General features: G+C 44.8%; 1 protein-coding gene across 3 annotated transcripts; it reads right to left on the bottom strand.

The window, feature by feature from the left end:
- Positions 1-947: 947 nt before the first annotated feature.
- FST (follistatin) lies at positions 948-7,561 on the bottom strand. Of its 3 annotated transcripts, none has more exons than XM_081230807.1 (6): positions 7,058-7,556; positions 4,960-5,151; positions 4,315-4,533; positions 3,771-3,995; positions 2,855-3,085; positions 948-2,395 (listed from the first exon to the last, which is right to left on the bottom strand). In XM_081230807.1, coding segments are annotated over exons 1-6 (954 nt in total). In that variant the 5' UTR covers positions 7,143-7,556; the 3' UTR covers positions 948-2,393. The 3 variants fall into 3 exon arrangements, with proteins under 3 accessions (XP_081086933.1, XP_081086932.1, XP_081086931.1); XM_081230806.1 differs by having other exon boundaries at positions 949-2,118; positions 2,855-3,082; positions 7,058-7,561; XM_081230805.1 differs by having other exon boundaries at positions 950-2,118; positions 7,058-7,551.
- Between the last annotated feature and the right edge of the window lie 7,111 nt (positions 7,562-14,672).

Genomic DNA, 14,672 nt, shown 5'->3' with positions numbered 1-14,672 from the left:
TCACTATGTAGTACAATGTATTACAGGGACAACCAATTGATGCCCCAGATGCCAATCTGAGACTCTGATAGTGTGACTTGGCTGTCTAATGTAAACTGCAAAATATTAATACATGTCCTCTTACCTTGAAACTGTCATTATTTACTCTCCATGAACCATGGACATCATTGTGGAACTCCACCCCTGCCCCACCCTTACTTCACCAAGTCTCTAGAATTCCAACACTATACTGGCTTTATTTCTGTAGTTGATATTCTGACTTCTAGGATGTGCTGTCATATTATTTTCACATTTCCTTGTGATGTGCTTTGTTTTTTTTTTTGTTTTGTTTTGTTTTTTTTGCGGTACGCGGGCCTCTCACCGCTGCGGCCTCTCCCGCCGCGGAGCGCAGGCTCCGGACGCGCAGGCTCAGCGGCCATAGCTCACGGGCCCAGCCGCTCCGCGGCATGCGGGATCCTCCCAGACCGGGGCACGAACCCATGTCCCCTGCATCAGCAGGCGGAGTCTCAACCACTACGCCACTAGGGAAGCCCTGTGCTTTGTTTTTTAAGGATCTAAGATCCACTGTCTTTAGATGAGGAAAGATCAAGGGCACGTCTGGCTATGGAGATGAGTTTGGAACAAGGATAGCTAAGAAGATGGTGTTTTTAAAGAGGAAACTTTAGGCCTGGTCCATTGCAAGGAAGAACAGCTACAGTGTCCTCCAGGGTTGTGTGGTAGGTACGCTATCACTCCTACAAAGGGGTGGCTGGACCTCAGATTCCTTTATCTTTTGAGCTCCACTGAGGTGATCTGTAATTTACCTTGGAGTTCCTACTGCCCTGGCCACTTCATTTCAGTGATAACTCTATTTCTCAGCAAATGTATCATATACATTTTTACTCAAAAGCCCACATAACTTCTTTTACGTCATCAGCAATTGAGACCATTGGCTTTTTAAAATTTTTTTATTTTTTCACTCATCATTTATTTACAAATACACATTATAACTTTTATATACATTGCACATTTACATGGTAGAAAAGTACAAAACTATATATTTAAATGAATTTATATTTAACTTGCCATGTTTGAAAATATAAAATTGCATCAGAAAAAAGTATTATGAAAAGCAAGAAACTTGAACTGATAAAGCTTTGATATAACTTTTCATGACACATTGGGTGAAAAGGACTAATTTAAAAGGTACAGCAGACTAGCTTAAAGGAAACACCTAACAAAAGGTCGAATGTGTAGCATTCCCCTTCCTTCAGGCTCCTGACACCCATATCATTCAATTTCTTTGGATCTGTAACATCTTAAAAGTACATTATTAGAAACCCAACATTGCTATCAGCCCCTCTCACAAATGTCTTCATCACAACAAGAGAACGGAAGTAGGAATTTCCTCAAAGATGTATCCTGTGTACCTTCTATCTGAGTCAGAGTTATAATGCCTTTTGGTCAGTCAAGATTCCTTGTAAACAAAACCCGAGGGATCATGTATGTACAGAACAGGCAGCAGAGAATCCAATAAATAAACATGACAGAAACTGACATGCAAGTTTGTTATAATGGAAAAGAGTCTAACAACAGTGAAATGAAGGGAGACAGATGAGTGAGTGAATAGTAAGGAATGGACTTAAATGGTTTACAAGGAAAAAAAAAAGCTTTTACTTTACAAGCAAGAGACCTCACAATAAATAACAACTGCTCTTCCTTTCACGAATAAATTTCTTCAAAAACAAGGTGTACAGTCAACCAGACATTTTATGTATAAATTATAAAACATGACACAGTATAAATAAATGTCTACAAGTCTCAACTATGGGCCTCATCCAGTAGACCTCACAATGACTGCCTCTCCGGGTCCAGTGAGTAACAAGGTGGCCTGGGAGAGAGCTTTAGGACAAAGGTCCTTTATGTATAGTTTTCCCCCCAAATAAATAAGCATACACTTATTTACAGTATGGACAATATATTTTTTCTTTTTCTTTTTCTTTCTTTTTTTTTTTTTGCCCAAAGGCTATGTCAACACTGAACATTGGTGGAGGGTTTACCACTCTAGAATGGAAGATATAGGAAAGCTGTAGTCCTGGTCTTCATCTTCCTCCTCTTCCTCGGTGTCTTCCGAAATGGCTAGATGGGGGAATACAGGGGAGCTGCTGTTTAAATATGGACAACAACAGCGCAGAAGCAGCTCAGTGTACGTTTTCAAAGCCCTCTGAAACAGCCATATTACAGCGTTGCATTTTTATGTGACTTGCAGTAAGATGCTTTTTTTTGTTTTGTTTTTGGCATCTGCTGTTATGCAATAAGTTTAAAAAAAAAACTTAAAAAAAACACCATTATCTATGAAGTCAAAAACTGCAGAAAGTTCTGAAGAATCAATGGCTCAGGTTTTACGGGCAGATTCCTGAAATTAGATAAAAAGCGCTCTTGTGTTCTAGGTATAACTGCTTTGGGTCCTTAATTCAGAGTTAGTAGAGGCAGCTGCGCAAAGCAGCAGCCCATGTGTGATAATAGAAAGCTGTCTTTGAAAAAGAAAAAAAAACAACCTTTGAGGCAGTTAGTTTAGATTCAAGTGTTAATAAAGCAAACAGCAAAGCACACTACTAAAGCAAAAGAAATTAGGGGCAAATGACTGGAAATAGGTTTTTAGAGGCAACCCCCTTGATGATCATCAGACAAATCCTAAAAGCCCAGAAACATTCTAGGCAATTTTTCTGTGGATCGCGGAACTGCTGGTAAAATTTAGCAGCTACCTAACAGAAGTGGGCTTATATGGGGAGGTTTTCGTGCTTTTTACGTCTCCATTCCCTAGGGCTTGCCTGGGAAAGCCTTAAATTGCAGCAAGGTTAGAAATTGCACTTACAGTTGCAAGATCCGGAGTGCTTCACTTCCAGCAGCACGCCTGAAGAGCAGGCCGCTTCCTTCATGGCACACTCACTGGCGTAGGTGGCATTGTCACTGGCACAGACAGGCTCCTCAGACTTACTCTCAGGGCACAGCTCATCGCAGAGGGAACACCGGCCTCTGCCAACCTTGAAATCCCATAAACACTTTTTTCCACCAGTGCACTGGATATCCTCACAGGACTTTGCTTCTAGGATATAATACACCTGTGATGAGTAAATCCATTTCCCCCTCGCCCCCTTTCTCTAGTCTCCTATCATTAAATGTAAACATATAACATATCTTATTACTCACTCATGGGGGTAATGGAGACATTGTGCAAAAATGCTCTATAATAAAACCAAAACACACACACACACACACACACCCCAGTTTTCTACATACTATATTAGTACATGAAAATACTGTAGCGTTTTTTGGGAACAGAATTTCACAGTATCCTTGAGTTAAATATGTATTTGATTATTTCCCACAAGTGGGATCTTTTAAAAAAAAGAAAGAATTCTATCAGTTATCAGAATCTGATAACAGATTTTAGGAACTGTTAATTATTTCTTGCTTCCAGCAAGTCTAGCACTTAAAAAAATGTGTAAAATTGAGTGAGTTCTTTGGTTTCTAAGGAGGAAAATTGTTTCCTGTGTCTTGCTGGCATTTCAATATATATCCCAATGCTTCCGGAAGACAATGGTTTTCTTAAGGAATGCTGTGGTCATGACAATTTACTCAAACTGGAGAGTATTTCTCTCTTTGGTGAAGCTATGTGTTTGGGGAGGCTTTGGCCTTATTTATTAGTTAACCTCATAGTTTTAACACCATTTCTAGCCTCTTTCTCTTTTCGTATTTTTTCTTTTCCTTCCTCAATCCAGAATACCTACTGATACACTTTCCCTCATAGGCCAATCCAATAGACCTGCCCAGTAGGCAGGTAGCCTTTCTCAGGTGACAGGCACTGGAATAGGTTACTCCATCATTCCCACAGAGATACTGTTCAGAGGAGGTGGGCTCTGGGCAAATGCGGTTACATGTCACACAGTAGGCATTATTAGTCTGGTCCACCACGCATGTGGAGCTGCCTGGACAGAAAACATCCCGACAGGTCTCTGAAACAAAGAGGGAAACACAGATTAATAGGCACCTTCTGGTCCTTAGGGACTGAGCATTTGATAGTATCAAGGAAATCATGAAGCATCCAGCTTTCAGAAACATACTCTGGGAGCCCTGTGGTTTTCAAAAGAAAACTATGACTCTAGGTTGGTCCTTCAGTGTTTTAAGGAGTCTTTAGGAGTTAGAAAGGGTTCCTTTACTTGGTATCATCATTATTATTATTAGGCTATTACTTCAGACTACACCATCCCCTGGGGGTCTTGCAGTGGGTCTATCTCAGGTAGAAAGCTGGGGGAGGGGCCGGGTAGGACCTACTTTTACATTTGCCCTGGTACTGGACTTCCAGTTCCGGCTGCTCTTTACATCTGGCCTTGAGGAGTGCACATTCGTTGCGGTAGGTTTTTCCGTCCAGCCCACAGACTGGGCCTTTCCAGGTGATGTTAGAACAATCTGGGGCACAGACGCAGCGGGGTTTGTTCTTCTTGTTCATTCGGCATTTTTTCCCGGGCCCACAGTCCACGTTCTCGCACGTTTCTAGCAGTTGGAAAGATGCAGGGATTAAACCCGGGGCCAGGCACCATGCAGGTCAGCCAGGAGGGCTGCGGGTGCCTCGCGCAATCGTGCTGCCAGCAGTCCGAGCCCAAGGGGCTCTCACCCAGAAGTTGAGGAGGGGCAGGTGTGGGGGACAGTGGGCTGCATCCCATACCCAGATCTCTCTCAAAGTGCACGGGTTGGCTGGCTTCACTACTACATTTGGCTAAGAAGTCCGAGAACCTCTGTCGACCTTGTTTTGCCTGTAGTATGTGACACCCAAGATTCAACCCGAATGGCTTACCAGGGCTGGGGGTAGTTAAGTGGATCCCACGAACAAAGCTCTCCCAGTCCCACACCCCAGCTGGGCACTGGGAGGGTAAGACGCCCTCTACTGAGGGCCTACAAATTGGGGAGGAAGAGCCCTACCTTTACAGGGGATGCAGTTGGGGGCGCCCCCATTGAAAATCATCCACTTGAAGAGCGTGTTGTCATTTACGTCCTCTTCGGTCCATGAGGTGCTCAGGCGGCCGGTGCTGCAGCACTCCTCCTTGGTCAATTCTGTCTTGTACAGGACCTGGCAGCGGCCGTTCTTTGCTTGGCGGAGCCAGCAGTTCCCAGCTGCGGGGAGACAGGGGCGGGGAGATGGGCGAGTGAGCAGTGGCGGGGTAGGGGGAGAGAGGCGGCGAGCCGGCAAGGGAAGGAGACCCGGCGGGGATGGGGAGGGAGTGAGCATGGAGGAGGAGAGACGGGAGAGAAAAGCAGAAAAGCAGGAAACAAATCGGAGGGAGTGAAGGGGTGGAGAAAGAGGGGGAAAAAACCAGATTGAAGAGGTGGGAGGTGGGCGAGGGGGAGGGAAGGCGAGAGCGAGAAGCCAGAGCGCCCCAGCCATATCAATGTCAGTTACCAGTGACCCAGACACAACACGTGCAGCTTGCATTGACTTTTACTAGACTGTTTACTTTTATTCGTCCCATTTCATAACCTGCAGCGACTCGAAGAGCAGATTAAAGAACCTGACAAAAACAGGATGCGACGGGTGTTTTTACATGTTGCATTCATGTAGGCGGTACGAGTATTATTTGTGACAGGGGTTAAGAAAGTAGGAGAACTTGAGAGAGAGAGAAAGAAAAAGAAAGGGGGAGACAGAGAGAGACCGAGACAGACAGACAGACAGACAGACAGACAGACAGACAGACACACACACACACAAGAACAGATCAGGCAAAAGGCACTTGTGAAAAATGAAAGCAAAAAAGCAACCGGGCCCTGCCCGGCGCTGCCCCGCGCGGCCTCGAGGCGCAGCCCGCCCGACGGGCCGTTTTGCAATCCGCCAGACCCAGAGGACGCCCGCGGCCACCGCGATCTTTCGAAATCTCCCAGGGCTGCTTTCCCCGGCACCCCGGCAGCGCCTCGTCCCGAAAGGCGGGCAACTCAGAGTAGTGCGTCGCAGACGGCTAGGGGCAGTGCCCGGGGGACAGTTTACAACACACACAAAATGTTAACGCTAAAGCCAGGAAAGTTACAAGTCTGCCTCTAGAAAAGAGTGGGGGGGGGGAACAAAAGGGGGGGGACTTCCTACTGTTTCATGGTTTTATATACATGTATGTGTGTATACACACACCCCTATCTCATACCTACCAAGAAATCTTTGCAAGTAAATTCCCCCCCTTCTTCCTTTTTAATGTTCGGATTTTGGTCAGGAAGATTTCTCATTAATCATCCATATAACTTTAACAATAATTGGATCGCAAGCTGCTATTATTATTTTTAAAAAATTCTGCCCAAAGACTAATAGAAATAAATCTAATTTTAAAAAACTTTAGAAATTTGCATCTCAGAATTTAAATCAATTGTGGGCTCCTCACTGTTCTACAGAAAGTTAACAGAGGAATGAGGCAAAGGGGAAAAAACTGTAAACTACTCAAGAGTCCGGGGCAATAATTTTTTTTTTTTTTTTTTTGCGGGGTTGGGGGGAGGAGGTTGGAAGAAGCATCCACTAGGCAGAAAGCTACTTCCCTCTGAAATTTTCGGCACCCACATTTCCAAGTTTGGGCAAAGTTTCTGAAACCACATCCCCCAGCCACCGAAGAAATTTCAGTATCCCCCCCTCCCCACCCAGTCATTTTTTTAAGGTGTCCAAAAGACGTAGGAGGGAGGGAGGTTAGACTGCAAATGGGTCGACTGAAATCTCCAGGCTACTGATGCTTGTCCCCTTCCTCAGAGCCAAACAGGGGAGATAACATCTGAACTCATTATGTCCAGAACTTGGAGCATCTAACCCTACCTACTGAGAGAGACCCAGCTCACCCCCTTTCCTTTTAAAGGATAACCGCGCTCCAAACTCGGCTTTAGGTCCTAAAGTGTCACTGCCTTTAGTTTTCCCACTCCTCTCCATCCTGGACTCGCCAAGTTGGTCCAACATCTTCCGAGAGCAGCGTTGCTCAGAACAGACCCAGTGGAGACGACCGAAAAGTACAAACCCCTGCCCTCTGCCGAACCTCCCAGCGCATCCCCCCTCGCTTACCCTGGGCACTGCGGTCCTCCATGAACTGGCAGAGCAGCAGCAGCAGGAGGCAGAGCCCGCCGGGCTGGTGCCTGGGACGGACCATCCTGGGGGCAGGCGCGGGGCGAGGAGCGCGGCGGCGCGGGGAGCGGGCGCGGCGGCGGGTGGCTCGGGCAAGCGGCGCGCGTCGCAGAGGCGAGCGGCGGAGGGCGCAGCGATCCCGGCGCAGCCCCGCGCTCGCCGCCGGCCGCCCGCGCGATTCAATGGACGTCAGAAGCCGGGCGCAGCCGCGCTTTAAATCTAGACGGGGGTCTCCGCGGTTTGCGGTGGGCGGTCTCCCAGTGTGTGGGGCAGTGGGAGGGCGGCCGCGAGCGAGGGTGTGCGCGGCTCCTTGGGGGTGGGGAGCTTCTAAAAGTTCAGTGTGAATCAGGTGACATTTCCCACCTTCTGGAAACCCTTCCCAATTATCTGGTGGAGGTGCCCGAAATCAAAGCTGCAGGAGGGGAATCGCCGAGTTCTTATTTGCGTAGGAGCGAGAGGGAGGGGGCAGGCGACCGGGGCGGGGGAGTGGGGAAGAACACCCACTTCAAGTCCTGCACGCCGCCGCTCGCTGGTAGCGCCGGCGCGCCGGGGGTGGCGTGTGTGTGTGTGTGTGTGCGTGCGTGTGTGTGTGAGAGCGTGCGTGTGTGTGTGTGTCGGGGGGGGGCGCGCTGGGGGCTCTGGAGGCGGCGGCGGGCGGAGCGGAGCTGGGCGGCTGGGCGGGAGTTGGTCTCCGCACCGGCGCTCCTCCGCTCCAGGAAGACTTTGCAAAACGCCCGGAGAGCCCGAGCTGCAGAAATATCCCGCTTGAGGTCGGGTCGCTGCCTTTTTAGGCCCCCGCAGTCTGGGCGCGGGACCCCGAGACGTTTTGTGTCTGGGTCTGCGCGTGCTGAGCGCTGCGGCCACCCGGAGCCCAGAGGTGTGGCTGGGAACCCCGGCCCCGGCACCTTCCACCCCGGCTGAGCCGGGCCGAAACGCGGCCCTGGGTCTCGACGAGTCAGAGGCGAACAAAAATGTTGAACACCTCAGCCCCGGCCTCTCCCCCCCGTCAGTCTCGACCCTCTCGTTTTCTTTTCTCCCCTTTCACTTCGCCGCTTCTGGAGTCGGAACCCGGAGCGGGGGCGCCGACGCAGGCGGTCTACCCCCCTTCCCCGGCTCGGAGGCTCCCCAGTTTCCGTCCTGTGTGTCTCCGTCTCTCCCAGTCTCCTTCTCAGCATCTCTCTCTCTCTCTGTCTCTGTCTCTCTCTCTCTCTCCCTCTTTCCCTCTTTCCCTCTCCCTCTCTCTCCGTTCGCGGAATAAAAAAGATTGCAACATCGATAATGAACTTCTGTAGCCTCAGTTTATTAAGCACAGTGCCTGGCATTCTTCGCTGAAAGTTGGCGGGTCTCTCATTTATAACATTTTTGGCACCGCTGAATGAAACTGAGGAGGCGATATTTCCTTTTATATAAAACGATTACTTCACGGAAAATGCTATATTGTTTATTCCAAAGCTGCCTTTTAAATTTCTATTCTTTTCGCTTCTGGAGCCCGAAGGACAACAGACAGCGAAGTATGCAGACAAAATTCTTGGACATTCGCAGGTCACTGGGATTTGTTCTCCTACGGATTTCAAATCCGCCCCTCTTCACGCCCCCAACCTCCCCCCGCCAGATCGCCGCCCCCCACGCCTCCTCTCGTCCTCCCACCCCCCATCTTCCACCACCCCTCCCACCCCCTCCACAACTGCAAATAACTCAGTGATAACAGATTTTTTTCCACCAACTGCAGGAGATAGTGCTAATCTTTTAATAAAAGATCCCATTACAATGGGATCTGTCTGGACAGACTATAATAGATCCCGAAATACAGCCGTGCTAATATTAGAAGACAGTTGTTTGGGTGCCTCTCAGACGGGCCCAAGCCCCCCTTGAAAGTGGGCATGAATCACAAAGCCCCGCGGCCGCCGCACCTGCACCGCGCGCATTCGGTGCAGCAGGCTGGTAAAAACGGGTGACCTCGCCGCTGCTTTTCGCTTTATAATTACCGTCCTGAGGACGGGAGGGGAGGGGCGCGGGCGGTCGGGGCGGGGTGGCGCTGGCTTTTTGCTCACTTCAGACGGCTCTGGGGGCTCCACATCCTTCTTTATCTTTCGGATTTATTCTTCCTCTCTCTCTCTGTGTCTTCCCTCTTCTCTCTTTCCCTCCCGTCCGCCCAACCCTTCTCCTCTTTTCTCTTTGCCTCCCTTTTCCCCGACTCTGCTCGTATCTCCCCCCTTCTCCCTCCCCTCTAGCTTTTCCAGTCTTCCCTCCAATGCAGCATTAATGTAGAGTTGTTTAGTGCCCTCTAATGGCCGACGACATTAACAATTAATAGCAAACTGTCCCCTTTGCAGGAGCCGACACTCCATGGCAGAGTTCCAAAGTTGAATTTATTTCTTCTTTATTCAGGCAGATGGATATAGTGCTTATATAGTAATGTGCTGAGGGAAAGTTTGTTTTCTCCCTTTCAAATCCTCTTTCCCAGGGAAAACTTAGTTGAAGGAAAGGGGAAAGCTAACAATTATTGTTACTCGATCATTTTTTTGGGGGGGGCGGTATAGATTTTTCTTTTAATAGCAGCAAGAGACACAGCTTCTGTTTTATCAAAGTTTATTAAACGTGTATCTAGGGTTGGAAAATAAATTCAATATTCTAAATACACAAATTATCTTAGATGGTAGGTGGTTGGATTTCATGGCAGTGTTACCAATAGCCATTAAACATTTTAAGACCCAAATGTGATTATATTATTTTATATTGTCCCCAGTTTAGACACATTTATTGGTCCTGAGTCTTCTGTAGCCTCTGGAAGCTGAAATTTCTCACTTTAGGACCATACAAAACATTTAAATTTTGCTCATGCCTGATTGTATATGAAGTCATCTTGCCTAGAGGAACATGGGGTCATATATTAATGCACAGTTTATTTTCTCAATACTTTTGGGAAGATTGTTTTAAAGACCATAAAATCCTCATATTTTATAACCATATAGCAATGAAAATAGTGATGTAAACTGCATGTTCTCATTATGATTTAACTTATTCATTTGCATGTGCACCTAGAATATATTGATATAAAAAGAGCATACCCGATATGACTTTGCGGGGGGTGGGGGTTGTGGTCCATGTGGCTAAATGAAAATTAGAATAAAGGCAATTTTGAGGGTTTAATCAAAAGAATATTTTATCTGGACTTTTGAGTTTTTGGTTTATTCAGATAGTTATTTTAGTTTGTGTATATAGAAACAACTCATGTCACAGAACTTTCAGAATTAACTTAATCCAAGGTATGACCACACAATTCCAATATGATGGGTAAAAAGTAAAAATTCTGTTGCTACTTTATTATCTGTCTACATAATGCCAAGTGCTCAGACCAGTCAACTGACTAAATTGACTGCATTGACTAGTTGCTTTGGCATCATGTGATTGTCTAGGCTAGGCCAAAGCAGACACAGTAGCTCTTATTGTAAAAATGCCACCACTCACAGGAATGACCCAGAGTACCAGAGGAGTACCAGAGGCAGACCCAATACAGGATTACTTTTCTCTGCAGAGAGGGTGGCTCTGAGGGGTCAGGGTTGAGGTCACAGGCAAACACAATGTGGAAAACATAAGTGCTGTGTTGCTTTTGCCTTTGTGAATAAGCAGTTTGGTGTTTGTTTAGTGATACAAGCTCATCCTGTTTTTCAGCTGCACCTTGGATAGTATTGATCTGTTTGGGAAAATGTCTGCCCTGAATCGGCACAGATCAGTCATCAGGATTCTTGTTGGCCTGGGTTGTTTTCTGGCCAATTGGAGGAAATGAGACACAGATCAATATTGGTCTCATATGGGCCTCCTCTGAGCATCAGCAAGAGATCCATCCAATTTCTGGGGTATGAAATGGTATCACACCTGTTCAGTGACATCACAGAAAAACAGCTGCTATTTCTTTTACTGTTTTATCTCCTGTAAATGTTAAATATTGGGTTTGTAGATGTCTAAATGTCAAGGGGACATTTTAAAATAAAAATGCCTTCTTTCATTTTTGCTGTATGCTTCCAAGTTGGACTTCTTATTTTTTTCCTTTCTGCTCTGCCAAAAAAGTAAATGTAAATTATGAGAAACACAATAGGACCACTTTGTAACTGACTTTCTGGGCAGCACACAAAAAGACTGCTGTTCTCTGATTGTTTTTTTGTCAGCTTCAAAAGCTATCTTCCTTCTAAAGTTTATAAATTTAAAATATTAGAGTTTAGCAAATGATTCAATCTAGCTCCCAAGATACCTATTTGAAATCATATGAAATTGTTGTTTGAACCAGAACTGACCTGGTTAAATTTTAGTCCCTAAAAAAAGAATATGGAAAGGGTGGGTGAGGTTACATATGGACAATTTGGAAGTCAGGACGTGAGTAGCTTTTACTTTTTTGCCTTAAAATTAAATGTCAAACTTTTTTGAAGTTAGGTATTTTCCAAAATGATACTAAGATTTCAAATGCAAACAATCAATCTTGATTAAGCAACAGAATTTAAGCACTGGAGAAATACGCTGAAGTGTTTTTAAAATCAGATTTTTTTCTTCTAGGTACAAAACCGGTTACTTAATGCGTCATAGTCTTTGGTGTTGTGTAACTTCATGGGCTAGATGAGGATTGGGTGGGGGGTAATAGTTCTGTATTGGCTGAATTGTTGCAGAACTAAAAAGTTAAGAAATGTGAGTACATAAAAGCAATGTTTATCCAAGAGGTCCAAACCATCAGGTGATTAAGTTTTTAAAAATGTCATTAGAATATATGTCTTTTTAAAATATAGTACTAAGAAAACAATCAATTGATTACCTGAACTTTTCTCGTTTCAGTGGTGCTTTTATGTTATATAGAGTCAGTCAATCATGGACAGCCTTTTTCTTTTTCTTTTTTTAAAATTTATTTATTTGTTTTTGGCTGTATTGGGTCTTTGTTGCTGTGCGCGGGCTTTCTCTAGTTGCAGCAAGCGGGGGCTACTCTTAGTTGAGGTGCGCAGGCTTCTCTTTGTGGTATCTTCTCTTGTTGCGGAGCACGGGCTCTAGGCACATGGGCTTCAGTAGTTGTGGCACATGGGCTTAGTTGCTCCGCGGCATGTGGGATCCTCCTGGACCAGGGATCAAACCCGTGTCCCCTGCATTGGCAGGCTCTTCTTAACTACTGCGCCACCAGGGAAGTCCATATAGATTTTTTTTTTTTTTTTTTTTTTTTTTTTGCGGTATGCGGGCCTCTCACTGTTGTGGCCTCTCCCGTTGCGGAGCACAGGCTCCGGACGCGCAGGCCCAGAGGCCATGGCTCACGGGCCCAGCCGCTCCGCGGCACATGGGATCCTCCCAGACCGGGGCACGAACCCGTATCCCCTGCATCGGCAGGCGGACTCTCAACCACTGCGCCACCAGGGAGGCCCCATATAGATTTTTAATTAATCATCTTTCCTGAAAAGGGAATTCATTCCAAATCTAATTTGCACTTTGCCTTTGCACTTTATAAGTGTGGATCTATTTCTGGGTTCTCTGCTTTGTTCCACTGATCTATTTGTTGATCCTATGTCAGTCTCACATTATCTTGACTACTGGGACTTTATAGTAAGTAATGAAGTCAGGTAGTGCAATTCCTCCAACTTTATTCTTTTTCAAGATTGCTTTGGATATTCTAGTTGCATTTCCATTTAAATTTTAGAATCCACTTGTTGAATTCTATAAATACACACAAAAAGCTTGACGGGATTATGATTGGGATAAATCAATTTTGGGATAATTGAAATTTTAAGGATATTGAGTCTTCAAAACCATGAACATGGTATATCTTTCCATTTACTTAGGTTTTCTTTAATTTTTCTCAACTGTGGTTTGTAGACCCATTTTGTATTTTAACTGTCATTGAAAAACATGCTGAAGTAGGATAATAAATGCAGTTTCCAACTCTTTATCTCAGAGGAACTCGATGAGTTATAGAGATTTCCTGGTGCAGGATTATGTTTTCATACTTCCTAAGGCTGATTATCTATGGTCAGTCAAAAAGAATGTATTGAGCACACTTTTCAGGAGTGGTGTGCTAACTCATCAAAATCTCTTGCATGCATTCTTTTGTTGTTTCTTTCAGACCACAGATAGTTCTTTGAATGAATAATTTCTGTCACCATGAAATTTATACCCAGTGAGAGTTTAAAATTATCCTTTATTGGTTAGTGTTTTGTTGAGTAGTATTTCATAATTTTCACGTGACTAGATTCCTACTCAAAACAATCCATCATCATGCTTAAGTTTTGAGAGGTGGAAATATGCAGTTCCCATTGTGCCAACATGTAGGTGGTAGTTACTTTCTGCTTGTGTCCTTTATTGGAGAGTTATGTCATCTTTTCGTTTGTCATTGCTCTCCCTGATTCATTCATCCTCCCTGTGGTTTCCTTTCCTCTTATATCTCATTTTCCATCCACCAGAAGGATTAGCACTATAACCCAAAACTGTACCTTTTGCAACATATATTGGCTTATTTTTTTCATGTAAATGCTACATTCAAAAGTAAACTATACTTTGTATTGTTTATCCAACAGTACTATTAAATATTTAACAATGGGTTGAGGTCAAATGATGATGACACAACATGTGGAAATACAGAACAGATGATGCATTAAGTGTTGAAATAAATTATTTCAACACATGGCGAGCCTTGCTTTTTTTTTGGACTAGAATAGGAATATGTATATTATGAAGACTAGTAGATGAATGACTTAGAGGTAGTTTTGGTCAGTGTGTGCTTAATCTCCAATAAATAGTCATTCTTTTAGCAATATAAAATTGTTAGTATGTATAGGAGGCTCATTTATTTGGTTTTCCAATACATTCGTTAAATGATTCTTCTGAGCTGGCCTCAGTGTGATTTCCTCGCAAATAAGGATATGAAAATCATCAACAGGAACCATGTGTTAATGGCTCACATGCTGGGCAGATGGAAACATAGTGGAGAAGAACTATTTAGTTGAGATCATTTTGGCCCCAAGACTTCTAATCTTTGCTTTAATAGAAAACATTGCTTTGGCCAGCCAAATGACACAACCATCACACTGTCAACATTTTCATCTTTGCCAGAGCACCAGATTTCCTGAAGAAACCTTTAGGCAGTGATTCCTAATTTTTTCTTATTTGCAGTCCATCTGAGAAGTTGTTGAAAGATATGAACCATCTCCCCAGAATAGTGCACAGATACAAATACATATACACCTGCACAAAGTTTTGCATTCATTTTTAGGAAGGTCCTAAGCATTTTGAAATCCATGTATGGATCCTTACAGGGTTCCATGGAACCCAGGTCAAGACCCCTGATTCTGAAAGATACAATTGCTAGGTGTTCTGATTATTCTGCCAATACACTCCAATCTGTCTACTTGCTTTGTAAGAACCATTCAGATCTCAGTTAGAGTGTCCTCCCTGGAATAATTCCATATATTAGTGTGTTTTACAAAATTAACCAATGTCACCAATAGAGCAATTGTCTTGAGAGCGTTCAAAACACACCCACCCACCCACACACATACACACACACACACTGATATGCATCTATCTATTATTT

Source organism: Mesoplodon bidens, assembly GCF_964165515.1.
Source record: "Mesoplodon bidens genome assembly, chromosome: 4".
Classification (NCBI taxonomy): Eukaryota; Metazoa; Chordata; class Mammalia; order Artiodactyla; family Ziphiidae; genus Mesoplodon; species Mesoplodon bidens.
Note: the sequence above shows the minus strand (reverse complement) of the source record. Positions and strands in the feature narration are given on the sequence as shown.